At 50.5% G+C, this 25,265-nt stretch overlaps 9 protein-coding genes across 9 annotated transcripts; 6 read left to right on the top strand and 3 right to left on the bottom strand.

Annotated features, from left to right (window-relative positions):
- Positions 1 to 295: 295 nt before the first annotated feature.
- On the bottom strand, positions 296 to 2,008 carry N7484_003175 (glycoside hydrolase family 71 protein; the record flags this gene model as incomplete). The annotated part of the gene is made up of 4 exons (XM_057113595.1): positions 296 to 953; positions 996 to 1,221; positions 1,293 to 1,821; positions 1,874 to 2,008. 4 exons carry the CDS (start codon positions 2,006 to 2,008, stop codon positions 296 to 298), a joined length of 1,548 nt encoding a protein of 515 aa, XP_056973735.1.
- Positions 2,009 to 3,419: 1,411 nt separating this feature from the next.
- Positions 3,420 to 4,633, bottom strand: N7484_003174 (protein MEMO1; the record flags this gene model as incomplete). Its single annotated transcript, XM_057113594.1, has 3 exons — positions 3,420 to 4,299; positions 4,354 to 4,422; positions 4,479 to 4,633. The coding sequence occupies 3 exons, from the start codon at positions 4,631 to 4,633 to the stop codon at positions 3,420 to 3,422; spliced, it is 1,104 nt and encodes a 367-aa protein (XP_056973734.1).
- Positions 4,634 to 5,493: 860 nt separating this feature from the next.
- On the top strand, positions 5,494 to 6,163 carry N7484_003173 (uncharacterized protein; the record flags this gene model as incomplete). The annotated part of the gene is made up of 2 exons (XM_057113593.1): positions 5,494 to 5,650; positions 5,748 to 6,163. 2 exons carry the CDS (start codon positions 5,494 to 5,496, stop codon positions 6,161 to 6,163), a joined length of 573 nt encoding a protein of 190 aa, XP_056973733.1.
- Positions 6,164 to 7,017: 854 nt separating this feature from the next.
- Positions 7,018 to 7,409, top strand: N7484_003172 (LSM domain-containing protein; the record flags this gene model as incomplete). Its single annotated transcript, XM_057113592.1, has 2 exons — positions 7,018 to 7,134; positions 7,218 to 7,409. 2 exons carry the CDS (start codon positions 7,018 to 7,020, stop codon positions 7,407 to 7,409), a joined length of 309 nt encoding a protein of 102 aa, XP_056973732.1.
- Positions 7,410 to 9,436: 2,027 nt separating this feature from the next.
- phzA (putative serine/threonine protein phosphatase) lies at positions 9,437 to 11,155 on the top strand (the record flags this gene model as incomplete). The annotated part of the gene is made up of 3 exons (XM_057113591.1): positions 9,437 to 10,792; positions 10,853 to 11,005; positions 11,126 to 11,155. 3 exons carry the CDS (start codon positions 9,437 to 9,439, stop codon positions 11,153 to 11,155), a joined length of 1,539 nt encoding a protein of 512 aa, XP_056973731.1.
- Positions 11,156 to 12,058: 903 nt separating this feature from the next.
- On the bottom strand, positions 12,059 to 13,537 carry N7484_003170 (uncharacterized protein; the record flags this gene model as incomplete). The annotated part of the gene is made up of 1 exon (XM_057113590.1): positions 12,059 to 13,537. One exon carries the CDS (start codon positions 13,535 to 13,537, stop codon positions 12,059 to 12,061), a length of 1,479 nt encoding a protein of 492 aa, XP_056973730.1.
- Positions 13,538 to 13,749: 212 nt separating this feature from the next.
- On the top strand, positions 13,750 to 16,168 carry N7484_003169 (GTPase-activating protein GYP6; the record flags this gene model as incomplete). Its single annotated transcript, XM_057113589.1, has 6 exons — positions 13,750 to 13,772; positions 13,823 to 13,940; positions 13,996 to 14,154; positions 14,234 to 14,754; positions 14,804 to 14,946; positions 15,006 to 16,168. The coding sequence occupies 6 exons, from the start codon at positions 13,750 to 13,752 to the stop codon at positions 16,166 to 16,168; spliced, it is 2,127 nt and encodes a 708-aa protein (XP_056973729.1).
- Positions 16,169 to 16,968: 800 nt separating this feature from the next.
- On the top strand, positions 16,969 to 20,913 carry N7484_003168 (serine/threonine-protein kinase; the record flags this gene model as incomplete). The annotated part of the gene is made up of 5 exons (XM_057113588.1): positions 16,969 to 16,993; positions 17,354 to 17,495; positions 17,596 to 19,997; positions 20,096 to 20,572; positions 20,642 to 20,913. 5 exons carry the CDS (start codon positions 16,969 to 16,971, stop codon positions 20,911 to 20,913), a joined length of 3,318 nt encoding a protein of 1,105 aa, XP_056973728.1.
- A 1,356-nt stretch (positions 20,914 to 22,269) lies between these two features.
- Positions 22,270 to 24,441, top strand: N7484_003167 (F-box domain protein; the record flags this gene model as incomplete). Its single annotated transcript, XM_057113587.1, has 1 exon — positions 22,270 to 24,441. The coding sequence occupies one exon, from the start codon at positions 22,270 to 22,272 to the stop codon at positions 24,439 to 24,441; it is 2,172 nt and encodes a 723-aa protein (XP_056973727.1).
- Between the last annotated feature and the right edge of the window lie 824 nt (positions 24,442 to 25,265).

Raw genomic sequence — 25,265 nt, 5'->3', positions numbered from 1 at the left:
GCAGCAACAAGGGGTCATATAGGGGAAGAAATCAAACTAATCACAAAAAGGGCGCATACGAAAGACAAAGCAAAACGCACTTGTCCGACCTCGGATATGAGTCGGTGTGGACGATAAAGGATTCTGAGATAACGAGGGTGGAGTCAAGATAATAACCCGGTCGTGTATTTTGATCCATCCAGCCGAGATCCCTGATTTACTGATATTGAAACAGTAATGGCTGGCTTAACATACAAACTGATAATTGGATATGCCAATCATGATCCTAGTCCGAACAGCCATTTGTCTTCCCCCTTCACACCGCCCCTGTGCAAGTGCTAGTGCTAGTGCTCATCCCGCCGCTCGAGGACGCACTGCTCCCCCCTAGGGTATTCGTCGGACATGGCACCTTCAGCCCCTGTGTCAACAAAGCTAGTCCATCCGGCTGGAGTCGGTCAATCGTGGATGGGGCCGGGAGAGTCCCCACATAGGCATTGAAGTTGTAGATCCCGCAGACAGATTGATCAACAATATCCCTCAGGCTAGTTCCCGACAACACCGTCTTTTCCCCCCGCGTTAACGCAAACTTCTGCTGACCCACTCCCATGGGCGCAGACCACGAACTGATTCCCGCCGGTGCCCTGAACATCTTTGTCTTGCTGCCCGATTGCACGTGTACTTCTGCGGGTGACTTAAGTAGCGCAACGACGAATACCTCATCTTGCATCGTCTCCCATCCGTCCGGCTTACCACGGAAGAAATTGCCACTGGCATTATTGGCGCTGCCCATTGTTGTGTCGGTCGCGTCGTAGTTGACATCCCGGGGTGTGGGACGGTACCAGTAGACCAGCTTCTCTTCCTCGATGTAGGGGTGTGCTACTGTGCTCCCGGCCTTGTAAGCGGCGATAAAAGGCTTGGACATTTCTAGCCAACCATCATGGGGCCTTGGTTTATGGAAAAGAAGATGTGAGATGCTGTGGCTAATTATTCAAGGTAGGTCTTTTGAGGTCACTCACATATCCATCACCCACTGGGATGATCCATCGTCAGTATGAGGCGATGACAAGGGTCCAATATAATGCGACTCCCCATAGTCGTTCCAGGTGATGATTTCCACAAAGCGAGGCTGGAGAGCCAGGATCTCATGCCAGCGCCGATACCAGAGCAAGTCGGATGGAAAGACCCAGTTCTTACTGTATGAAACGTCACTTCCGAAGTGGGTGGAAAACCAGGCCGAGACCGCTATTTTATCATGGTCAGTAAAATACTCGAAGAATGCCAGTTTTGCCAGGGAAGAAGGATGGAAAACTTACGCGCGATATAGGCCTTCCCGTCCAAAGCATCAATATAAGCCTTGTCACCATCGGGAACTGTTACAAGATTCCTAGTCGTAGGAGCCTTGTTATCTCCATTACTCGGCCAAGCCATCCAGTTGAGCGCGCCTTGCACATCACTGAAATCGCCCTGTCCGGGATGGAAATTGGGTGCGAAAAAGAGGCTCTGGCCTGCTGCAGAAGTCATGGCAGCAACATCCAGGCCATCGCCAGAGAATGACGAGACAAAGACCTTGCCGTCTACCTTAAGCTGAGACGGAAAGCTGGCGTACTGTTTGATTTTGGCACCGACAGCGCTACCATCTTCCGTGCTCCACCAGTTGAAGTCGAAGGAGAGGAACACCTTCATTCCATTGTTGGAGGCGGATGTGTACGCATACTGGAGCTGGGTGTCGGTGTACGAATCTGTGCCGATGTTCAAAGCAAATGCATCGATGCCGAGGTCTTTGGCACGCTGCATGTCATCGTCATAGTCGCTTGAGCTTTGACGGTTGCTGGTGATCCCGATCTGGATTTCCTGGATTAGTTCCTTGAATCATGTTGACATGGGTTTTGCTCACCATGAAGTGACAGAACACGAGCTTATCACCGGCTGCAGATGTAGTAGCCGTAGAAGGTGAAGCTGTAGAGACTGGAGTAGCCATCGCCAGCGATGCCAGAAGCCCAAGAAGAGCTAACAAAACCCGCGCCAGCATGGGTGATGTTTAACAAAGGAGCGTGATGAAGGAGCGAAAGTGTTAAGGAATGAAGGAGTGAAAGTTCACTCAAAGCTGCTTATCAAAGATAAAACCTTCCAGAGGCACGGTGAATTAAGACAAAATAGGCGAGAAGGCGCCTAATAAATACTATTGAATGGTCGGGACATCCTCAACTTTCTTCCAATCCATCAAATCTCCCAGACGCATCACACTCACTCTGACACGACATGCCGTCTCGCAAATTATGAAGGAATAGGAGGGAAGGGATAAAAAGCATCACCGTCGCAATGATGGATTGCTACAGTATCACCATGTCAGGCGAATAGGCTCGGCATCTAGGCGCTAAAGAACTGACAGGATCTGGCAATTCATCAATTCCCAACACTAGCGCGATCGGCGTGTTTCAGGCTTACCTTGTTTATGATGACGGTGGCTGCTAGTGGCTCCCGCAGAATCTAGTCTGATTCGACCAGGATGGCGCCCTGGTCCAGGAACAAATTAGCCCCTGGCGGGTATCTAACACGACTTTGATAGATCAGGCCTTATCAACTGATCTATCGGTTTCAGGTTCCAAAGTCAACATCCAAGTTTCCGGTACATTAGTTCAAAACCTCTTTCTTTCTAAAGATCTAAGGCCAGACCGGTATCCTGGGAAGTTCATTTACCAATAATGTCACCCTAGATTATGCCTCAGACCAGACCCTGCGTCAAATCAGTCGCGGGAGGTGGGATTGTACGCAATTGTGCGACTCATGGCTTGAGGTGAATCTGGGTCAACGGCGCAACCGAACTGCAGGGTCCAACGTCTAACTTAATTGCAAGGGCGTCGGCAGTTGAGAGCCCTTGGGACTTCACTTCCGTTGGCCCTTGCCTCTCGAAGCTATCATATGTCACAATATACCATTGTAGTACAACCTCCCCCGGCTATTGTATCGGATGGCCCGATGGATGTAACGAGTTTATTCTTCGATTTTCCCTGTGTTTTCTATGCAAAATTCCTCAGACTCACTGATTTGGGCATTGATCTTGTGATGAGCAACAGCTAAGAAAACGCCATTGATATCGCATGGTGCGGTCCTCTTGTCCTAGCATGTTTTGCACGCCACACCACGTCTGTAAACCTCGAAAGCCTTGATATTGGCATGAAACATCTCCCGATAATTAAATGACAAGTGGAAGGCAAAGGGTGAACTACCGTACAGGGCGACGCCGAGCCGAATAGGTTTACGAATTGAAAGTGCGGCAAGAGGAAATGACACAAATCTATGTTGGTTTTACTCCTTCAGATCCTGTATCCAGCAAAAGGTTGCATTGGGCAGATTTATCTCTGCATGATAATATCTTGTTCAACGTCGTAACGAAACTAGCAAAAGTAAATGCGCGGCATCGCCACCCAGTGCAGGGCCCGCTAGAGAGCCGCAAATGCCGAAACATAGCTCACGGAGCTGTCGTTCACATCCACCGCATCTGAGCTACGCTCGTACCTTAGAAAATGGAACAGGCCTTGCTTCCCTTCCGGTCGATCTGCTGTTACCACCTCCAGGGCGGCCATGATAACACCGATCGGATGGCGACCGCAGACCGTATTTCCGGTGCGTTCGATCGTATCCAGGAATTTGCTCGCTGACCCAGTAGTAATCGCTGACATGGTAGCCAGGTCGAAGGCTGAGATACTCTCGTGAATCGCCGGCTCTTTACTAGAGACGCAATCTCCGCGCTGCAGACCATGCCCCACACAGACGGATTCGATCTCCTCAGAAACGTCAGCAGGTTCCTGCCCTGGCTGTGGGAGTGTGTCACTGGATAGAGGAAGCGCGGGTCCTGGCTTTGGGGCCTGCGGGACATAGTATGTGTAGCGGAAACGGAGGCCCCAGTGGCAGAAATCTGAGCTGATAACGAATGCGTTCTCTGGGTCTTCCAGATAAGGAGCTAAGAGTGTTCCAAAGGCTTGTTCCGTAGATGCTGAGGTACTACCAACCATTATCGGGACTAGCGGTGGGTATTGGGCCGTTGGGGTCTCTGGGTGTTGCAGCTGAAGAAGACGGTGGATGTAGGGCAGATGCATCTCGATGCTGTGTTCTTCTTCATCGACAGACTGGGTCATGGTCTTAAAACTGACTTTGGATCCATCTGGCTTTCTTGCCTGTGTGCTATGGAGCTTGGCGATCAGCTCCGTATCTAGTGGGAGAGGGTCCTTCGAGAGCGGGGTATAGTAGGATTTGACCTGCGGGAGGGCCAGGGTTGAAAGGGAATAATGGTGAGATGGACCTAGGATGAAGATGCGTTTCCTATATTTGGAAAGATATTAGATATGGTCAACGTTCAGTAGATCCTTTGCTTACGCCCTCGACAGGTCGAGTGCCTTGTATGCATAGGCTGCACATGGCCCTGAGTAGGAATAACCTGCATGTCTAGTCTCATTAGCACCATTCTTGCAGTAAATCCCAAGGGAGAAAGCGATACATACGGTGCAATGATGATGCGGGCCCCCGAGACTGGAAGTGAGCCCACATTGTCCAAGGTGTCCGGCACCTGCGCTAGCCAGCCATCCAGTTGAGTTGTCAAGGTCCGACTATTATCAGAGTACCACGACCCGGCATGATAAGCCCGTCTAGAAGCCATGGTTATGAGGGGTCGAGCTGCGCTGAGTGGTGGTCAATACTAGAGGGGAGAGTTGGAGTGAGGAGAAGCGGGGGAGACCATCGTCATGGCGGAGCAAGGATGCGGGAAACCGAACGCTCTGGCCAACGGCATGCCGATGTGATTCAATCTTGCTGGATATGCTTGACTCAGGATATCTATCAGATATTGCATAGAATATGTAAATTTCGTAAGATGGCATCGGTAGCTTTGACATCTCAAGTTGATCGTGCCGAGTGGGGGGATCTACGTACTGCTGGAGGTTCCTACTGTACATAGTAAGTAGACCATGGACAAGATCAAAAGTGATCGCAATGTAGTGAAACTTCATGAATGAATCATAAAGCAACGTATTAATAAACATAGTTGCATATTATATTTATTATATCAGATTGGTGTTGACTGAGCATTGAGTTTTGCTCATAGTTGGCTGGCTCCCGGGATTGGGTGTTGCTGGGGCTGCAGACAAGGAATCTAGGATTGCGACCAGTAAGGGGCTTCACCCCAGCATCCCTGGTACCTTCTTATTTATTCCATGCGGTAACACATTCATATCACAACATTTATCGATGTACCAAGTAAATTTTAAATTAAGAAGCCAGCCTCTGTCTAATTCCATTGAGGGAATCCTGACCAGTGCAATATTACTTGATATGGACTAGCGTGGATCTGTACCAAACGCGACTCTCGTAATCGAACGCGCCTGGCCAATCGCATTCCCGTGCCCTCCCAGCCATTCTTGTCTCCAATTGCAACTCTACTCCTCTACACCAGAACCAAACACCTTCTCTCCTAAAACACCTTCAACCAACTGCCATATCGTTCAGCCCCATATTATCGCAATGTCTCTCAAGCGCAAGGCTTCCTTCTCCGCGGCCCCATCGCGCCCATTCGTACCCATGTCCTGCGAACTGGACATGGTTGATAGCTCCAAACACCTCCACAGCCGAACACGAAAGCGTTTTCGTGACGGCCGCCCCGATGACGAAGTAGTATATGGTAAGCATTTCGTCTCAACACCCCTCGGAAAGGCATTTTACAAAACAAATGCCACGCGATTCATGACCAAAACAAGATCGAACTAACCGGCAACCAGCGAAAACACTCCGTTGGATCTTCTCAGCACAGCAACAACCGACTGAAGTTCCGATGGACATAAGCGAAGAAACAATAGAGGACGCTCCAGCTCTATCTTCCGAAACAATCGATCCTCGACAACACACATTAATGCGGTTTTTCAAGCCTCGAACACAGCCCACGGTTCAATTCAAACCATCCCGTGAGGCTCTAGTGCCCCGTGCAAATGAGACCAGCATGACTCAGGATGAGGCCCAGCGACGCGCCGCATTTCAGCAAATGACTGCCGGTGCCGGCTCGACTGGAAGTGAGACGATGAGCACGGGGTTCAACCAAGTGGGTACGGATATGGATATGGATATGGACATGGACACAGATGAGAGCAGCGAAGGCTCCAATCCATCTCCCAACGCGGGAACAACGGCGTGGATGTGATATCAAACATCTTGTCGACTAAGCGCTGGTCGCTACAGGCGAAAGAGCTCTTCCTTTCGTCTACTCTCCCCCCCCCGGGAATACCCAGACATGATGGTTTCCCCGGATGTACTATTTTTTCCTTTCCGGTCCTCTGTGAAGACCTGGCGTTGTTTTTTCTTTTCTTCCCCCCTGGTGTTTTTGGTGGAGTGGAAGAGCGATGTGAGGCGGAGTAACTTATTGGACATAGTTAATATTCAATTCTGACTTAATTTTATGACTATAGTCTAAATGCATCATCTGAGATGGAAGAGTGCTTCGAAGATAGTCATCTGGATTTCTGTTGTTTGTAAGGGCCTGGGATGAAAACAGGATACATAGCAATATATGCATGGATGTGTTCCTCAATACCCAACTCATACCTTGGGACATGTGTTAGAGCAGAAGACGTAGGATCCAAGGCACACATTGATTTCAGAGCGCTTCTCTTTTTAATACGCACACCACTGTGATATATTATTGCAGTCATTTGTAAATCTGAGCATGATGGATTAATGAGCTATGTGCTCTCAGACTCAATTTGCCGAGGCTGTTGTATGCGTACCTAACAGGCGTTGTTGCACCCCACCAATTGGTGGCCTCAGGCACTAGTCCGACTTGTCCACCGCAGTTGCTCAACTTCGTTGCTTCCAACAGTCCGTGTCATGATTCCACAATTGCTGCACAACTGACAGACATATCACGCTACCGAATTACCATATCTCGCTGAGACTGAAAACTTGACTATAAGTCTCCTGCAAGCTTCAGACTGCCGCGCTGGTCGCCAACCCTACTTGTTTCAACCACGCCAACACAAGCGCCCACCGAATTCAACCATGACTATGAATACCGACCAAGCTGTACAATATTTGGACGGATTGATTGGTCAGCAATTACGAGTTCACACGACTGACAGCCGCATGTTCGTTGGTATCTTTAAATGTACTGATGCTGTAAGCCTCTTATCTTCGATACATTCCCCGCAAAGCGTGAGACCACGTACCAAGACCATGGGCTGACCGAGACCGTGTTACAGGAACGAAACATCATCCTTGCCAACTCCCTGGAATATCGTCTTCCCACCCCTTCCGCCATCCAAGCAGCTGCCGACTCGTGGGAGAAGAAATCAGAGGGACAGAGCGCCACGATCAAGGTCAACATGACACACCGGCTTATTGGACTCATCGTAGTCCCAGGTCGTCACATTACGAAGATCGAACTGGAATAGATCACCTTTTTGGCCTTAGCTCGCGTCCACGAGGCGCCTGGTACATTCCTGACCTTCCAATTAGAGTGGACTGGCAACATTATCACACACCGGGACCCATTCAAATGAGAGTCATTCGCCAACAACCCTTATAGGCCGCCCCGGCTTCTGCCCTATATGCGGTGCATCAGCTCGGTTCCTGCTTGGCGGATAGCACGAGGTTGAACGTGGGGCTGCCCATGCGCCTTGGGAGGCGTTCCCAGTTGGTGGTCTATCAACGTGGCTGGGAAACACGACATCTGCATTACAGCAACTGGTCTTGGCTAGTAAGACCGCCGTCAAGGATCAACCACTGGGGATTGCTTGAAGGCTAATCCTGGGTACAGCGCTATGGATGGAGGGGGAAAAGGCGGTGTCTCCGCCATGAGAGTTTCTACCTTGGCATGCATGCAGGAGCTTTCATGCTTTCATCTTTTATGCAGTACCAAGATTGTCTGCGGCTCCTGCCCAATGTGTGCAATAACATCCGAGTCATGCATGGATAATAAAGGTTTCTGCGTGTTCTTATCCCCCTCTTCAGTGATCGCCGCAGGCACTTCAATAGGGTTGCAGTGTACCTTGTAGGCCCGGAAAACATGCTGCTATTTGAAAGTTTATATTTCTTTTTGTCGTTAGATTATTGAGATGGTGGCGCGGGGAATAGCCACGGAGACGTTACTAGCGTTGTCTTTCCCCGCCACTTCTGATAGGGAGCCTTGGTGGAGTCCAAGCTCTTGCTTCCCTTTTGCCCCAGGTTGCTTCGGAAAAGTCACCCTGCGCCATCACTCGCACAGTCCCAGCAAGCCAGACCGAATCGTAATCTGAAGTTGTGCTATCATGGGGGATCTAAGACGTGGTCGCTTATCTGAAGGATGACGAATGGTATTAGAATGATTCCTCTTACAGCCACACACATGGTATCCTAGAATGAAAATCACTAGAAACGGTATTAGATCATGATCTGTGTATTCTCATTTTATTGTTAATTTTTAATTTGCCCTAAGAGAGCCATAGAAAGTCTAAAAGTCATGAACGCATCGCTATAAATACATAAAGACATCTAGGCAACCACCGGCCCGGCGATGATCCGTGATTAGCTAAACAAGCTCCAGCTGTGGCCAGAACCGGGCGACAGCTGAGTATCGTCTAAGTATCTTTCCACGCATTAGCGGTGGCGGAGTACTTTCACACTACCTAGACCTGGGTTTGCTCCCCCCCCTCTACACATATTCCCCTCTTTCTCTATTTTTCATCTTTTCCCTGTCATCCTCCCCTTTGAGTTGATCAAGAGGAGGTAAAAAAAATATTCTAGGTGAGTGACATCTCATGGTGGTTCCTGCTTCGTCAATTTATGTGGGACAAATACCTCGCTCAAAATCCCCGTACATAATGACGCATTCCTCCACCCGCCCCGTCCACACCCCAAATCCACCACAGAGTTTCCCCAGCAATTACATCCTCTCCCTTGCTTTCTTCTCAACCTCCACATGCCCGCTTGGATTCTGTGGAGCTCAGCCCTGTGCCCTCACGAGTCATCATCCTACAGCCAACCCGCAGACTAATTCCGTATAGGAGGCAGCTTCTATTCCACGAAAGCCTTGGAGCTTTGCCTTCCCACCTTTTCCTCACACCCAGCTTGCCCTCCCAAGCTCCAACGACCCCCTCCCTGTCCTTTGTAGGCGCTCCAAGTATCCTTCATCTTTGCCATTACCCATTCGAAAGCGCTCACTAGCTTGAGTACCACCCCTCGTGATCATCCCGGAGACCTTCAGCTCCCGCCAAGGCCAAGCATCGAAAACTTCCCCGTGGTACCGCCAACCAAAAATTTAAGCCCGGATCCGTTCAGAAGGATATCTGCGAGCTTAATATAGCCCTCATCGAGACCAACCTTGCTGGACCCTGAAAGCCAAGACATTCCAATACACAAGGGGATCTTTCTCGGCATAGCGGCTTGAACGTCCGCTGTTTCGTGCGATCCCAAGCTTGGCAGACATCCCAGCCTCGCAGCTATGGGTCAGTCGCATTCCAAGGGCAACGGGGGCTCCGGTGACTCGTTGCAATCCTACCCGTCATTTTCGAAATCAGACACCAAGGAATCAATTCGTTCCTTCCGCGGTTCGATTCGCTCGAAGATCCCTGGCGCTCGAGGCTCTGACAGCCCCCGGGGCTCAACTACCGCCCTCTCCCAGACCGATAGTATACCAGACAAATCCGATGCCGGTTCGACAAAGTCTTTTGGCAGCCGACCAGGCTCCAACGCTGGTCTCCCCCAGTCTCCCGGGTCTGAACTCCCCTCCCGGACAGGCTCCCCCGAGCCACCACCATCCCCCTCCCTATCAACAAGCTTGAAGCGAGGTCATAAAGATGTGAATGCGATGCAGCAAAGTGGCGAGGTGGATCATGTGTCCGAGGGCCCGCCTCAAGGTGCACCCACCACCACTCCAGTCGTGGGTGAATCCATCTTGATGAAGAGAGAGAATCAACTAAATCCCATTCTGGATTTCATTCTGAATGCTCCAGTCGAGACCTCCGGCTCGCCAGGAATGGGAATGGGCGCTTTGAAGTCCATTGATCTGGATGACATGATTACACGGCTCTTGGACGCTGGTTATTCCACCAAAGTCACCAAGACTGTGTGCCTAAAGAATGCTGAGATCACAGCTATTTGCTCGGCTGCTCGGGAACTTTTCCTTTCCCAGCCAGCGCTATTGGAGTTGTCTGCACCTGTCAAGATTGTTGGCGATGTTCACGGCCAGTATACTGATTTGATTCGCCTTTTCGAAATGTGTGGATTCCCACCAGCATCCAACTACCTCTTTCTCGGTGACTATGTCGACCGTGGAAAGCAGAGTCTGGAGACTATCTTGCTCCTGTTGTGCTATAAGCTCAAATACCCGGAGAATTTCTTTTTGCTTCGCGGCAACCACGAATGTGCCAACGTTACTCGTGTTTACGGATTCTATGATGAGTGTAAGCGACGATGCAACATCAAGGTCTGGAAGGGCTTTATCGATACGTTTAACTGCCTACCAATCGCTGCGATTGTTGCGGGTAAGATTTTCTGCGTTCATGGCGGACTTTCGCCTAGTTTGTCGCATATGGATGATATTCGGGGCATTGCCCGACCTACCGACGTTCCCGATTATGGGTTGCTGAATGACCTCTTGTGGAGTGACCCTGCAGATATGGAAGAAGATTGGGAACCCAACGAACGTGGTGTGAGCTATTGCTTTGGCAAGAAAGTCATCATGAACTTTTTGCAGCGGCACGATTTCGATTTGGTGTGTCGCGCTCATATGGTTGTTGAGGATGGTTATGAATTTTACCAGGATCGAATCTTGGTGACTGTCTTTTCAGCGCCTAATGTAAGTTTCTGCCCTACAGCTTTACTTTGTGTCTCCTCGTGCCTGGCTGACCAGCAACAGTATTGTGGCGAATTCGACAACTGGGGAGCTATCATGTCTGTTTCTGGAGAGCTTCTTTGTAGTTTCGAGTTATTGAAACCTCTGGATTCAACAGCCTTGAAGAATCACATCAAGAAGGGTCGGAAAGAGAGGAACAGTATTCTGAGCAGTCCTGTAAGTTGACCTCCTTGTTTTGGTGCCTTGTGCCAAGTGATCACCGTGGCAGCCGTGCAACCATGCCGAGGCCCTTATCTCCCCATCCTGTCATCCTAGTTGCTAATACATTTACCACAGCCCGCGGCGCCTTCTGCCCAGAGCTTTTAGATTGTGGATGATTCTCGAACCGCCAGCCTTAGCCAAGGCTCCTGCAATATATTGCATTTCAAAGTCGTCGCCGCTGTCGTCAACACAATTTGACTTTGACTTCACTGAACTAGTCTGCGTGGTTGTCGTGTTAGCCATTTTTAGACTATGGCCCCGGGCTGAGGTCTCACTTAGGACTTGATTCTAGCCCTAGACCCTCAGATCCCGTCTGGTCATGTAATGGGAGCCCATGGAAAGGACTCGTATTGATTCGACGCTCAGGAAAAATAAATTCTCTCACATGTGCCACCAAGCGCATCCTACGAACAGATATTGTTTTTCCAATGCACAAAGCAGTCAGTTCGGGTTCATTCTGGGTTGTATCTTGGGCATCTATCTAGTATCCTGGTATCTCCGGGTACTCAAATATTCTGCACAGTGTACTCCTTGCAGTTCACCCCGGCCCTCTCCTGCGAGGACAAGCCCTTCCAGCTCAGCTGGTCTGATTCGCCCTTGGGCTACCTCGCTGCTGGCAGTGCTATTCTCTACTCTTGACTTGATTTCATTTTCTGTGTATCTACTCTTTTATCTTACAGAATTTGGTGTTGGAGGGATCCTTCTTGCCTTTAATCCATTATGTCGCCTCGGTGGCGTCGCTACGGAATTGTGAAACTCTCTGAGGATTATCCCTCGCGACTTGGTTTCCCAGTAAATATGTAATTGGAACCAAAATTCACGTAGATAGGTAGACCTGAAACCTAATATAAAGCATCATGTTTTGGTTCATTCCTCAAACGTTTTTCAATTTTGAAGCTTGTTTGTGTCCAACGAAGTCTTCGACATCTCACAAACTAGAACAACGTGATCCTTGCAACCTAATCAATCCACTTCAAAGTTATTCTCAATATAGAACATATCCCGAGGTCATCGCTGCAAAAGTAAATCCTTATTCCTCTCCCAAAACATCCTACACCCCGTGTGCCCCCAATGCTCCGTCCACCACTCGCCAAAACTATCATTCACATCCCCCTCATCAACCCTTAAAACACGCTCGTCCCGTTTAAGCGCACAAAGCGCACAAGGATGCGAAGCCTTAATCGCACCCTCCTCAGAACGCCCCACAACAACCTTCAAGGCCGTCGGATCAGTAAAGACAGGAACAGCTTTCTGCCCCACACCTTGCACGATAGCGTTGAACAACGCAGAACGCTCACGCCATAATCTTAGAACATCAACGGCATCCTGTGACTCCTTAACATCTTCATGTTTGTTCACCGCGCTTAGCTTCATGCCGCCGGGTTTACCTGCGGGGCCGATGCGCATGCTTTGGCTGAGGATTGTGTCGCGTTTCCAGCGGAGGCTGCGGCCGGCTATTATGCGGGCTGATGTTGTTAAGGTCGTATAAATTTTGATAGCAATTTCCTCTTTTTGAGCGGGTGGTGTGCTGCGTGGTTGGGCTTTTAGAGCTTCCTTTTGTAGTGCGCTGAGGATTTCGACTAGGAGGGAGAGAAGAACGGAGGGTGGTGGGATGTTGGTGGGTCGAACAGTTGGAGGTGAAGCTGGTGTCGAAGAAATGAAGCTTCGAGGGTCTGGAGTTGACGGTGTAGAAGGGGTTGAGTTTGATTTGGGTTTCTGTTTAGGCGCCTCCGCTGGTTCTGCTGGTCCGTCGGTAAAGTCGCCCCAATCTTCAAAGTCATCTTCCTGGGTTGGTTGCTTAGGAGCTGTGCTGATGCTCTTGTTATGTTTGGTAATAGGTTTGCTTTTCCTGGGAGGAGCTTTTCCCTTAGGGTGACTTGCAGCCGTATTGGCAGATGATGTGTCTGTAAATGCATCCCAGTCTCCAAATGAATCGTCGTCCCAGGTTGGTTCTGGTGGATTGCTGGTGGGTATCGATGTTTTTATGGAAGCGCCAATCCGTTTGTTTGGAGTTGGTGCCGAGTCTGCCAGCGACAACGAGTCCAACAAGTCTATCTGGACCGGCTGAGATTTGGTTGCCGGCGGCTTGACTTCAGGTGTGATATGGTTTTGTGGTTGGTAGTCATTGATAGTCGATTCTGGCCCTTCGAAATCCCCCCAGTCATCCTCTGTGTCGTTGGCCGGTGCATCGGTCTCAGCGTCAAACAGCACATCACTGTTCTCGGTTCCAGGTAGATTGAACAGCTCGAAGCCCGGCGGCTGTCGCGGAGTTGGAGTTTGGTACCGGTTTGCTGATGAGGCCGAAGTAGGTTCCAAGGGCCTTCCCGGTTGATTTCTTGTCGATAAGGACGAGAAAAAATCTTCGCCGCTGTGATCTGGACTAGATATCAAAGAGTTTGTTTGTGGTCGTTTAGCTGGTGAGTTGCCTACGGAGCTTTGCGGAGGCCCCGAGTCCTGACCGAACTCCGCTAGTAAATCTGCAGACATGTGTGGGTTGTGTTTGAGTATGGGAGAAGAGCAGCATAGAATTGAGTGGTCAATATGTCAAAACCCCCCCACTATTGCATGTGTTGTTTGCGACTGGGATTTGGAGATGCTGTCATGCGGGCGCGAAGCAGGAACGCGATAAGAGGTGCGGATTACATTATCGCTTCCCCCTCATCTTCACCTCTTCCACTCCCCAACTACAATCGCATGACATGAGAACCATTGAGGAGACTCGGTATTTACTTCTGAGTCAGTCAATAACAAGGCCCAGCTGACCTCCTGCAGAAAGAGATGGGAAATCTTATTCCTCGGCAATGATACATCCTCCGATCTCCAGGCGGCGCTGCGGGCTGAGCAAGGTGGAAAGCTGTGCAACGAAGGGCTGAGATCGATCTGCTGGAAGGTCCGTGGCGTATGCAATGATATGATCTGGAACATGGCGCTTATTCCATCTGCAGGTGTTTTTGCTTTTTGAAGGTCTCGATCGCGAAGAGTGGTCACAGAAGCTTGGGGAGTCACGCGATGCTTACACTGCTCTCCGTGATCATTTCCTGAAATATATCGAACATCCAGATGATCTGGAGTCAACAGTGGATCCACTAGCGGATGATGAGGAGGTATGTAGTTCTCTGAATTGTGCACCTTCTTGCAAGTACCGAAGGCATACTTATCTGACCGACTTTTGCTCTTCAATAGTCTCCATGGCAAACCCTCCGCAATGACGAAAATTTACGAGCCGAAATCTCTCAGGACGTCGATCGATGCTTGCAAGAGAACTTTTTCTTTCAGGAACCGACGACAAAGTCCATATTAACCGACGTCTTGTTCGTGTACTCGAAACTCAATCCTGATGTCGGTTACAGACAAGGCATGCATGAATTGTTAGCCCCCATTCTATGGGTGGTAGATCGAGATGCCGTTGAAAAGCCACCGGGAAGCTTCATAAATACCACAGATAATAAAGACGACCCGCTCATGCTCGATCTTCTTGATTCGCAGTTCGTGGAGCATGATTCATTTACATTATTTCTTGCTGTCATGCAGACAGCACGCATATACTACGAGCATGGGGAAACCAAATCCGCGAACGGTCAGGTCGATGTGATACCAATCGTCAATCGATGCCAGTATCTCCACACTGAGGCTCTTATGATTATCGATCATGAATTGGCGGAACACTTACAGGCCGTGGATGTTCTTCCCCAGATCTTCTTAACGTGGGTATCTCAAGTAAGCAAACAGCGGATGGCACTAATTGATAATCAGTCGATGGATGCGTCTTTTATTCGGTCGAGAATACCCATTCGACGATGTGCTCATGATGTGGGATGTGCTCTTCGCGCATGGGCTACGGTCTGATCTTGTAGACTTTACTTGTATTGCGATGTTGCTTCGAATCCGCTGGGAATGTAAGTTGTCGTAATTCAGCCTCTATCGTGTGCAGAGTTAGCTAATATGACCCAAACAGTACTTAAGGCGGATTATTCCGGTGCCCTAACACTGCTACTTCGCTATCCTTCACCTCAGCCGCATGCACCCCATGAATTCGTGAAAGATGCCCTGTATCTGGAACAAAATCCTACTGCAGAACGAGGGAGCTTTATCATCTCAAAGTACTCTGGTAGAGCGCCAGAATCTCCGAAGCGACACAGCCAGTCCGGTTTACGACCTGCTCGGAAAGCCTTTCTTTGGGAGGATTTTAAGAGTCGCAGTAATAGCAGCTCACCGGCTTCCTCAGCGAGAAGTAGTCCCAAGAGCCTCGAAGCGCTATTCCAAGATGTTTCTCAAGGCATCCAGCGCCGCACAGAGTCTTGGGGTGTGGCCAAGGCGGTTCGAGGGGCCGTCACAGAAGCCCGCAAGAACATGCAAACGATGCATTACGAACCCGGTCCACGGATGACTGCTGTTAATCACAAACCAGGACCTTTTACGAGTGTACCAAACGCACCGCCCAAGTCCACGGCTACCGAACTTGGGTTGGAAAAGAAGATTAGCCGCTTGGAGGAAAGAAACAAGGAACTTTCCACTGCCTTGGGCGAAGCACTGGATAGCCTTCAGTCTCAGCTAGCGGAACACTCCAATCCGAGCGCAAAAGTTGCCATGGAGCAGGCATTGATCCGAGCCGAGCAGGTCCGGCGTTGTCTCGAAGACCCCTTGCTCCCAGTAGTCGCGACACCGCGCCCGGTCCATGTAGATAAGGAGCCAACCAAACCCACTGAGCCACCATCCGATTCGAAAGCAGACCACCCAGCAGAAGTGGCGCAAGATCAGCAGGGCAGAGTTCTTAAGGCGGATGCCCGCGGCCCGAGGGCCGAAAGTGGAACCAGCAGGCCTGTCACCATTGCCAATCGCGCGACGAGTACCAGCCAGGCCGACGGTGAGCGGGTATCGAGGTCCCTTGTGCGGCCATCCCTGTCGGATGCAGGGTTCTCGTGGATGTTGGATGGAAGCCGAAACGCCTCCAGCTTTGTGAGTTCCGCGTCAGTTCCCCCCGAGCAGACCAGACACCAGGACTATACTCGGAATAAAGGCAACCCGCTCTTTGGGAATGGAGATGAGAAGGCAGCATCAGACCTCGAGCATGATGAACTAGCGCTTCATAGTCTCGGAGGTGTCCGAGGGCCACTGTAAGGGGTGGTTAAAATAATGCTGGTCACTACCATGCATTTGGCGAGAGCTTTTCATAGATCAATTTTCTCTGCTTGCATTATTTGGCTTGTCATTCGCTGAGCCATATTTTCACTCCGCGATAGCGGTGGGGTTCTTATATGTTCCACGCACTCGGATCTCTCGGCCAAAAACAAAGCTGCAATGAACCGCACAAGCGAGATTTGGACCTTGATTTGTGTGAAAGTGACGATAGAGAGAGATCATATGTATGTAGGTCAGGTTGTACCACCCAATACTGGATTATTGTGACTAGAGGATCTTAGTGCGTTGGCGTGTTGTGTTAGGTCTGAAGAAGGATAAGATTTGCAACGACTTCTCTGCCCATTGTATGAAATCTTTTCATTCCACATGGACCAACTCCCGTGCCGATCGGTCGATCCAAATCCCTCGAAATAGTTTTTTCCAACGTTAGAAAATAGGACATTCCCTCCCTTTGTCATCTGGAAAAGCTATAGATTGGACCCAAAGGGCTTCAACGGGCGAGGCGTGAACTAGGGACTATTACATCACCCGCCCCTTTTGGCGTTCTTTTCCCTCCCCACCAACGAAACCCCGCTGAGTTCGCTTTTCCTCTTTTCCTTTCCTTCGAATCATCTGCACTAAGTGCCCTGGGACGCCACGTATGCTGGGCGCGTTACGAGGCAGCTGCCCTCTGCCCTCTGCCTGACTCGAGCGAATGACTTACGACTTCCATGCCGAATCGATCTTGAGCCTCATTCCTTACACCTTTTACCGCGGGAGGATCTAATTTTCTCCCAAGCATGGGGTCGGCATATAATCCCGATGGTGAGTTCTTGTTTCACATGCCACGGGCCTCTTTTCTCCATGAGTGGGGTCGCAGCAAGGGACGCGATGGGGAGGGGACGACGTCGGACCAAGAAAAAATAAAAAGGAAAGAAAAAAGATAAGCCACTTCGGAGGAATTAAGACAAGAATGATCCCTTCACGAGTCCCTCCGGAGCTGTAAAAGGACTTCTGTCTTTTTTCGCGTACTCTTGAAAGACTACATCTGACCCCGCGGAGGTCAACCTTGCCACCCCTGCATCACGGGAGTGAATCACGCTGGGGAGAGAACCCCCGTGGAAGCTGAAACAGGCACCGATTGAGTTGATAAACGGACGCAGTGCGCTGATCATTCTTCTGCAGGCGATCCAAGTCCTTTATCGTCTCCGTTGGGTCCTCTCTCCGAGTCGCCAGAATCGGAGTCGGGGTTTCAGAGACTTTCCCTCCAAACGACCGACCATACCTTAAGGAGCTCGGTGTCGTCGGGATATGACCCTCTTTCAAGGTTCGCAAGCAATATTCCCCTGATCCTTTCTGCTACGAACGAAAAAAGAAAACACACCAGTGGAGAACCAAGCGAATTGACATGTCACCGCAACTTTCAGTAGATCTCCATTATTCGAGAGCGAACATGGACTTGGTCCGACCGGGCTGGACCGTATACGCCAGCAACCTTCCCGGGTTTTGACCCTACCGAACCTGTCGACATCTTCTTTAACGCCTTTGAACGTTCCCCGACCACCCCCGTCGATGCGCTCTAGTTCATCATCGAGAGCTCATACTGGTCGCATGTCGACGAGCCAGGAGCTTGGAGACCTGGAGGATCTGCACCGATTCCCATTAGAATCATTACATTCATTTTCATTCGCTCAGCAATCGGAGGAGTTGCTGCAAAGTCGGCAAAACATTCTCAAACGCTCAATGGACTTTATGAGGGACCGTATGGGATGGGCTGCCAGTAGCGCTGCGATCGCCAATGCCCAGGCCAACATGAGCGGCGACTCGGACCTCCAAAGTATGATGGATCTCTTGACCCGGGCCCATGTTCTTGACGAAGAAACTCCCAATCACGGACGAGGCCCCATCACCGGACCTGCGGAAGTGAATGGCGACAATATCTTCGAGCGGGCCTTCTCGGACCACAGCTCATCACCCCTCAGTGCTCGAAACTCAAGTCTGGAACCTTTTCCAGAATCACAGGCAACATCCGACAGCAGCTCCCAAATGTTGAGTCCCGTCACCTCTAATGACCGTATACCGGCGTCCAGGACGGACCTGAAATCGGCACCGGCGTCCAGGCGCGTAAGCTTAAAACGTACATACACGGACCTCAACTCTGCCACCCTCAAAAGCAAGCTGATGGATACTCTAGCGCAACCTTATTCTTCCACGGATCCATTTGCGTCTCTGGCCTCCTCCGCCACTGGATTAGGATTCCCGATTCCGGCCCTCCATACCCATAGCAGCAAATGGAGCCCAGTTTCTCAGGCCGTGTTCCGTACCGAAGCCCAAGCACCATGGACTATTTTTGCAGCTAATGATCTCTCCTGTCTTGTATTCGGGGTCACACAGTCCGAGGTCCGTCGTCTCAGTATCTTAGAGGTCGTACAGCGGGAGCACAGGCAGTGGCTCGAGGCCAAACTTCGAGATCCCAGCACTGATGCCGCGGCTCGTACTCCACTTCAGCCAGAAAGGCCCAATATTCGAGCGGTAAACCCTAAGTTTCGAGGCCTAGGGAATGGCGTCACTGCGCAGCTACTCAATAAACCGTCATCGCGCGAGAAGTCTCGCAGAGCGCAGACTGACGATGGATATGGTTCGAGCACGCGCAATCCTCGCAATGCCAATCACCCGGGCAACAAATCCCGAGGCGTTTTGCTTTGTGGTGACGTCGTTCCCATCCAAAAGCGCAATGGCACTAAAGGATCGGCTAGCGTATGGGTTATGGAGAAGCGTGGTGGCTTGATATGGGTGCTGGAGGAAATCACGGAAAATGCTGCCTCTGTCAAATGCGATGAGAATTGGCAAGTCATAAGTGTCAACGGGGATGTGGACAAGATCTGGGGTCCATCCGTAGTTCGCAATGGTCAGTCGATTACTGAACTATTACCTCGTCTACCATCCGAGTCTCTCGCAAACTCCCCAGAGAAGGGAATGGCCCGGATCGTGGAGTTGAAGCATTTCGCTGCAAATACAGCGGCAGGTGTGTGTATTCCAGTGACCGTGGGCAAGGCGAATGATGCCCGCACTTTGCAGGTGTCAAGTTTTCCCCATGTTGCAGGCATGATGGTGCTTTCTTCTTCATCACTTAATGTGATCAGTTCGAATTCAGTATTTTCATCTGCTCTTTTTGGCCAAGACCGTCCCGAAGGGCGCCATATCACGGAGCTGATACCCGGGTTTGATGAGATTCTGGATGTGTTAACCGAGGAGGACAACGTGCCATTGGTCGATGGTATTGTGATCCCTGAGCACAGTTTCCGCCGAGCGAGAACCCTGTCCATCCTTCGAGACGGGAAAGCCAATGCTGCATCTGTCTTCACTGAGCCTAGTGGACTGTTGGCTAAGCATCGGGATGGCTCCACTATCGTTGTGGATGTTCAACTGCGTGTGGTGAAAAGTGGAACATTTTTCTCCAGAGAACAGGCAGAGAGGCTTGTCGAAGAGAAATCTAGTGATTCTGAGGATAGCGATGACACTATTGCGGTGACAGAATTGGTATACGCATTATGGGTGACCTATTCGAGACAGATTCACGCCGCTGGCCCTGCAGCCGGTCTCTCATCCTCTTCACTACCGACCTCAAAACCTACCTCACCTGGTTCTTCAAACACCGCCACATCTGACGGCCACCCCACCTCCACCTCCAACTCACAGACCCCTGACACCAATCAAATTTCTGTGGAAGTCCAAACGCCGAGCTCCACCCTCAGCCAACAACTCAGCGAAGCTGCATCTGAGCCACTGACGGATCGGCCCGTCCAGGCCGTCCCCGAAATGTCTTCGGGTAAGACTCGGCAAGATACCCCCCCCATAAGCGAACTATTAACGACTATGCGGTTCTCGAGGAAATGGGGCAAGGCGCGTATGGCCAGGTGAAATTAGCCCGTCTCAAGAAGGCTCCTAATGATCAGAAGACGGTCCTCAAGTTCGTCACCAAGAAGCGAATTCTGGTTGATACATGGACTCGTGATCGACGTCTGGGCACGGTGCCGTTGGAGATTCATGTCCTTGACTTTCTTCGCCGTGATGGCTACCGGCACCCAAACATCGTGGAAATGTCGGGCTTTTTCGAAGATGATGTCAACTATTACATCGAGATGATCCCACATGGTCTGCCAGGCATGGATTTGTTTGATTACATTGAGTTGAAGGCCAACATGGAAGAGTCCGAATGTCGCAGTATTTTCAAGCAGGTTGTGAGCGCCATCCATCATTTGCACACGAGAGCCTTGGTTGTGCATCGCGACATCAAGGACGAAAATGTCATTCTTGACGGAGAAGGGAGGATCAAGTTGATTGATTTTGGCAGTGCAGCCTATATAAAAAACGGTCCGTTTGATGTGTTTGTGGGGACCATTGGTATGTTATTATACCCCGCCTTTGAAGTTTTACAGTTTCTTTGTGCTGACATTACCTCTTCTTGTCCAGATTATGCTGCTCCTGAAGTTCTTCAAGGCAAATCATACCGTGGCAAGGAGCAAGATATCTGGGCACTCGGCATCCTTCTCTACACGATCGTCTACAAGGAGAATCCATTCTACAATGTCGACGAGATTCTCGACCACCCTCTCCGAATTCCGTTCCTGCCCTTTTCTGAGGAATGCATCGATCTGATCCGCAAGATGCTTGACCGTGACGTTGATAACCGCTTGACCATTACCGAGGTGCTCGAGCACCAATGGATGATGACTGGGGAGTAAAGCCTCACGCTACATTTATTTTGTTATGACCACAAAAAGACACGATACCCCATGACGTTTTGATTTGCTTGATGGTGGGACTGGGGACTTTGGGGAGTCTTAATTACTTCTCTCTCGTTTCTTTCGGCTCTTGGGTGGGATATCTTTGTTTTCTTGAGGCTTTGCACAAAATCTAACCCAAATGACCCCTGCACATGTGATGCCTCTGGTCGTTCTTAGCTTTGGCTTCGGAGATCCCTTTGCATTACCCTTCACTATTTTTTTTTTTTTTTTATCATATATCCCCCATGAATGTACCTAGACTTCTAAGACCATAAGCATGGCAGCAAGAATCTATATACGAATTTCGATTGTGGAATGAGGCTTTTCTTTTTCCCACCAAATGCGGGGCTGACAAGACCGATTGCCCCATTTCTCCTTGGCCAAACCGGCCTAGTTTACCCGTTCAAAAGGAGGTCGGTCTAAACGCATCTGGCTACTTCAAAGTTACACGCATGTCGCATATCAGCCACCGCCTCCAACGTGGTAGAATTCCCCGTGGGTCGCATGTACCCCCGCATTTCTAGCGAAAGGCTACGCGACCCAATAAATGGACCCTGTAGTTCAGGAACGTTGAGACTTTGTGCCTGGATCGGCTAGCCTTGCCATGCTGGATATCGGTAATTATCTGATGCTTCAGGCCTTTTTTGAGGCGTCGTCAGCCGATGGATTGCATGGGTCACACTGTCTGTGCCACGTTTATACGCAATCAAAGACAAAGTGGGGAAACACGATAAGGATGGCGAAAGAGGGGGGGGAAGGAAATGAATGACCTGATCCATTGAGGATTTGGGGCTGGTCAATAACTTTATAATAGTATTCAGATAGAGAGGTACAGCCAAGGTACCTGGTCATTCCCCATTGCCTCATACTAAGACCAGGTTTAGTTGATGTATCGCATTCTTGTCCTACATTCCGCCTGGCACGTTGGTCTTTTTTTTTCTGTTGATCATTTTCTGTTGGTCATTCTCGATTTCTATTTTCTCTTCCACTTCTTCTCTCTAGTTCCGGTACGCCAAACGTCACTTGGCGATAGTCCCGCTGGTCGAGGTTGGCCAGTGCCACGGGTTCACTCGCCGCGGGCCCCCGATTACCACGTTTTTGTTCTCTCAGCCTCGCTCAGCTCTGGTGTTTTTCCCTTGCTTTTTTTTTTTCCACGTCGCCGGGCCGCAAAAGTATCATCCCGACCAGAAGCATCGCTATGGTTATCTAAGTGACCGCACAGTACCGAGCATCGTCTCGTTCCCTTGACCTTACCGGTGGTCCTCTTCTCCCCTCTATACTAGACCCGGCCACACCGTACCCGATCGCTTCACAATGGCCACCCCCACGACCGAGGTGATCCCCTCACCTGAGATCTCGCCGACGAGTCCAATATCCTCAACGGGTCAAATTCCACTAGAACAACCCCCCAAACTCAAGGGTCGCCAGAAATTACTGCAGAGCCTCCAGCGCATGTCATCCAGCCCAACATTGCCCCGCCGCGGGCGATCTGCGTCTACCGGTTATCGGCGGGACCACAAGGCGTCCTTATCGTGTGTCTCGTTATCGTCCGCATACTCGCCCTGCGTGGGGAATGGAAGCTCATCTCAGCTTTATGGAGGCTTGAATCCCCGACCGGCGACTCCGGGCTGCTCCGGTTCGCCGTTCGAGTATCCGGACCTTGATAATGCTCGCATCCGCGTCGTGGGTACTGAGTCACCCCACGCGCAGCCGCGTACCGTGCCGTTGCCGTTCGATGTACGACCGGCTTCGCGTGGCTCGCCTCCACCAGGGGTGGTTGAAGAAATCGCGTTGCCGGAACCCGAGCCAGAGCGGACGCTGGATTTCTGGGCTGACATGCCGCAGGAGTTGAAAGTGGAAATATTTCGTTATTTAACACCACAGGAGATCGTCCGTTGCTCGTCGGTCTCCAAGATGTGGCATGACATGTGCTATGATGGTCAGTTGTGGTCCAAGGTCGATACTACTGATTATTATCAGAAGATCCCCAGCGATGTTCTGGTGAAACTCATGACCTGCGGTGGACCCTTTGTGCGCGACCTCAACCTCAGAGGCTGTATTCAGCTACGTGAGAAATGGTCCTCGGATGGGGAGCGCATCTCTGACTTGTGCCGGAATGTTGTCACATTTTCGCTCGAGGGAAGCAAAATTGACAAGACCTCCATGCACTACTTTTTGCTGCGTAACGCTCGCTTGGAATACATTAATCTTTCAGGCCTTAAAAGCGTGACGAACTCATCAATGAAAATCATTGCGCAGTCTTGTCCTCGGCTTGAAGTTTTGAATATTTCTTGGTGTCAGCAGGTCGAATCCAAGGGTCTTCGCAGAGTGATCCAGTCTTGTGTCCAATTGAAGGATCTTCGCGCCAGTGAAATACCGGCGTTTGACGATGAAGAATTTGCCAATGAGCTGTTCGAGCGCAATACTCTTGAACGACTAGCTATCAGCCGCACCAATCTTACTGACGAGGCTCTCAAGATTTTGATGCATGGTGTGAACCCGGATGTAGACGTGCTGACCGATCGTCCTATTGTGCCACCTCGACGATTCCGACACCTTGATTTGCATCACTGCTCGGCTTTGACTGATGACGGATTGAAAAGCCTTGCATTCAATGTTCCAGATCTGGAAGGCCTGCAGGTCTCACAATGCCCAGAGCTGACTGATGCATCGATTATCGATGTCATTCGGACTACGCCACGACTTTCCCATCTTGAATTGGAAGATCTGGACAAACTGACTAACAATTCCCTCGTTGAATTGGCCAAGTCACCATGCGCTCAGTACCTCGAGCACTTGAACATCAGCTATTGTGAAAACCTTGGTGACACCGGAATGCTCCAAGTGATGAAGAAGTGCCTTAAACTGCGGTCTGTGGAGATGGATAACACTCGTGTCTCTGATCTCACGTTGATGGAAGCGAGCTTCCGTGTCCGCCGACGAGGCTATGGCGATGAGCTCCCTCAAGTCGGACTTCGCCTGGTCGTTTTCGACTGCGCCAATGTCACCTGGGCGGGCGTCAAGGAAGTCCTCTCTAGCAACGCATACATTCCTCGCGCCCGCAAACCAGTGTCGGCGGTTGTGACGGTGACTCAAACATCGGACGCAGGTTCGTCCCCGATCACCTCAACTTACGTTACCCCAACTTCAACGCCGTCTCCTTCGCCCACCTACCCGAGCGACATCATCCAGCTCAAGTGCTTCTATGTATGGCAGATGACGGTTGACGAGCATACGAAACGGGTTCTGCGTGGTGACCTGTCTGCTGCCAGTCGACTGGATCGCAAGTGGGCAGACTACATGATGGCCACCGAAGAAGCCGGTGCCGCTGGTGCTGGAGCTCGACGTAGAAGACGTCGGGCCCGTGAGGCAGAACGACTTTACAATGCCGATGAAGATGAGGAAGATACATTCGGCGTTGGTGGTGTTAGCGGCTCAGGCCGACGACGGCGTGCTCAGAGCGGCGGTGGCTGTGCATTGATGTAAGGCCATTGCTAGCCAAGGCGCCAAGAGCTAGATTATGCGTCGGGAACCAGCCTTATCCGGAAGGTCGGTGTCCTTGTCGCAAGCGATGAAGATATGGTACTCCTTTTGTCAGCGCCGGATCGCTGGCAATTGGAACGAGCCCCCACTCCCAACTTATGAGATACGACTTTTGCCTCTTTTCCTTCAATTGGAACAAGCTAAAAATTGGCTTTGAGGCCTCGATGATCAGCCCTCCCTACGACCCGCAACTCCCCAATATCTTTTCCCCTCCTATCCCCATCGAGCAATTAGCGTTCCTGACTTTCCATTGACCCTTTGCCCGTGACGATTATTTCAGTTACCATTTGCGGCGTCCTGAATAAGACCAGATCGACCTGCATTTCGTTTCCTCGGCCTCTTTTCTTTCTACTTCCAATTTAGCATATGTAGAAGGATGGATCGGAGTTTGTTTTTCCTTTGTTTTACATCAAATTTGCTCTGGCTTTCCGAGGTTCCAAGGTTGTTCCCATTAGCTTTGTCCAATACAATAAACACTTTCGGATTGTTCCCCATATATTTCTGATTGCAGTCCCCGGTCAGCCGGTCAGTTCGGGAAATCCGATCCTTATATATCCGTCGGCCTGTCAGAAGTCTCGCCGAGTAAGCACAGGATTGCGGGTCTCGGCTATTATTTGTGGACGGTTCTGCCGATTCGTATTTTATGGTGCTTGACCGACATTCCCGTTAAGCCGAACCGAAGTAACCTGCCGTGTCCAGTCAGACTCGCATGAAAAAATGTATGTTTTGTTCGGCATCTACTTAGCCTCATCGCACCACATGCATTC

Source organism: Penicillium longicatenatum (assembly GCF_028827895.1).
Source record: "Penicillium longicatenatum strain IBT 33135 chromosome Unknown contig_2_segment0_segment0, whole genome shotgun sequence".
Classification (NCBI taxonomy): Eukaryota; Fungi; Ascomycota; class Eurotiomycetes; order Eurotiales; family Aspergillaceae; genus Penicillium; species Penicillium longicatenatum.
Note: the sequence above shows the minus strand (reverse complement) of the source record. Positions and strands in the feature narration are given on the sequence as shown.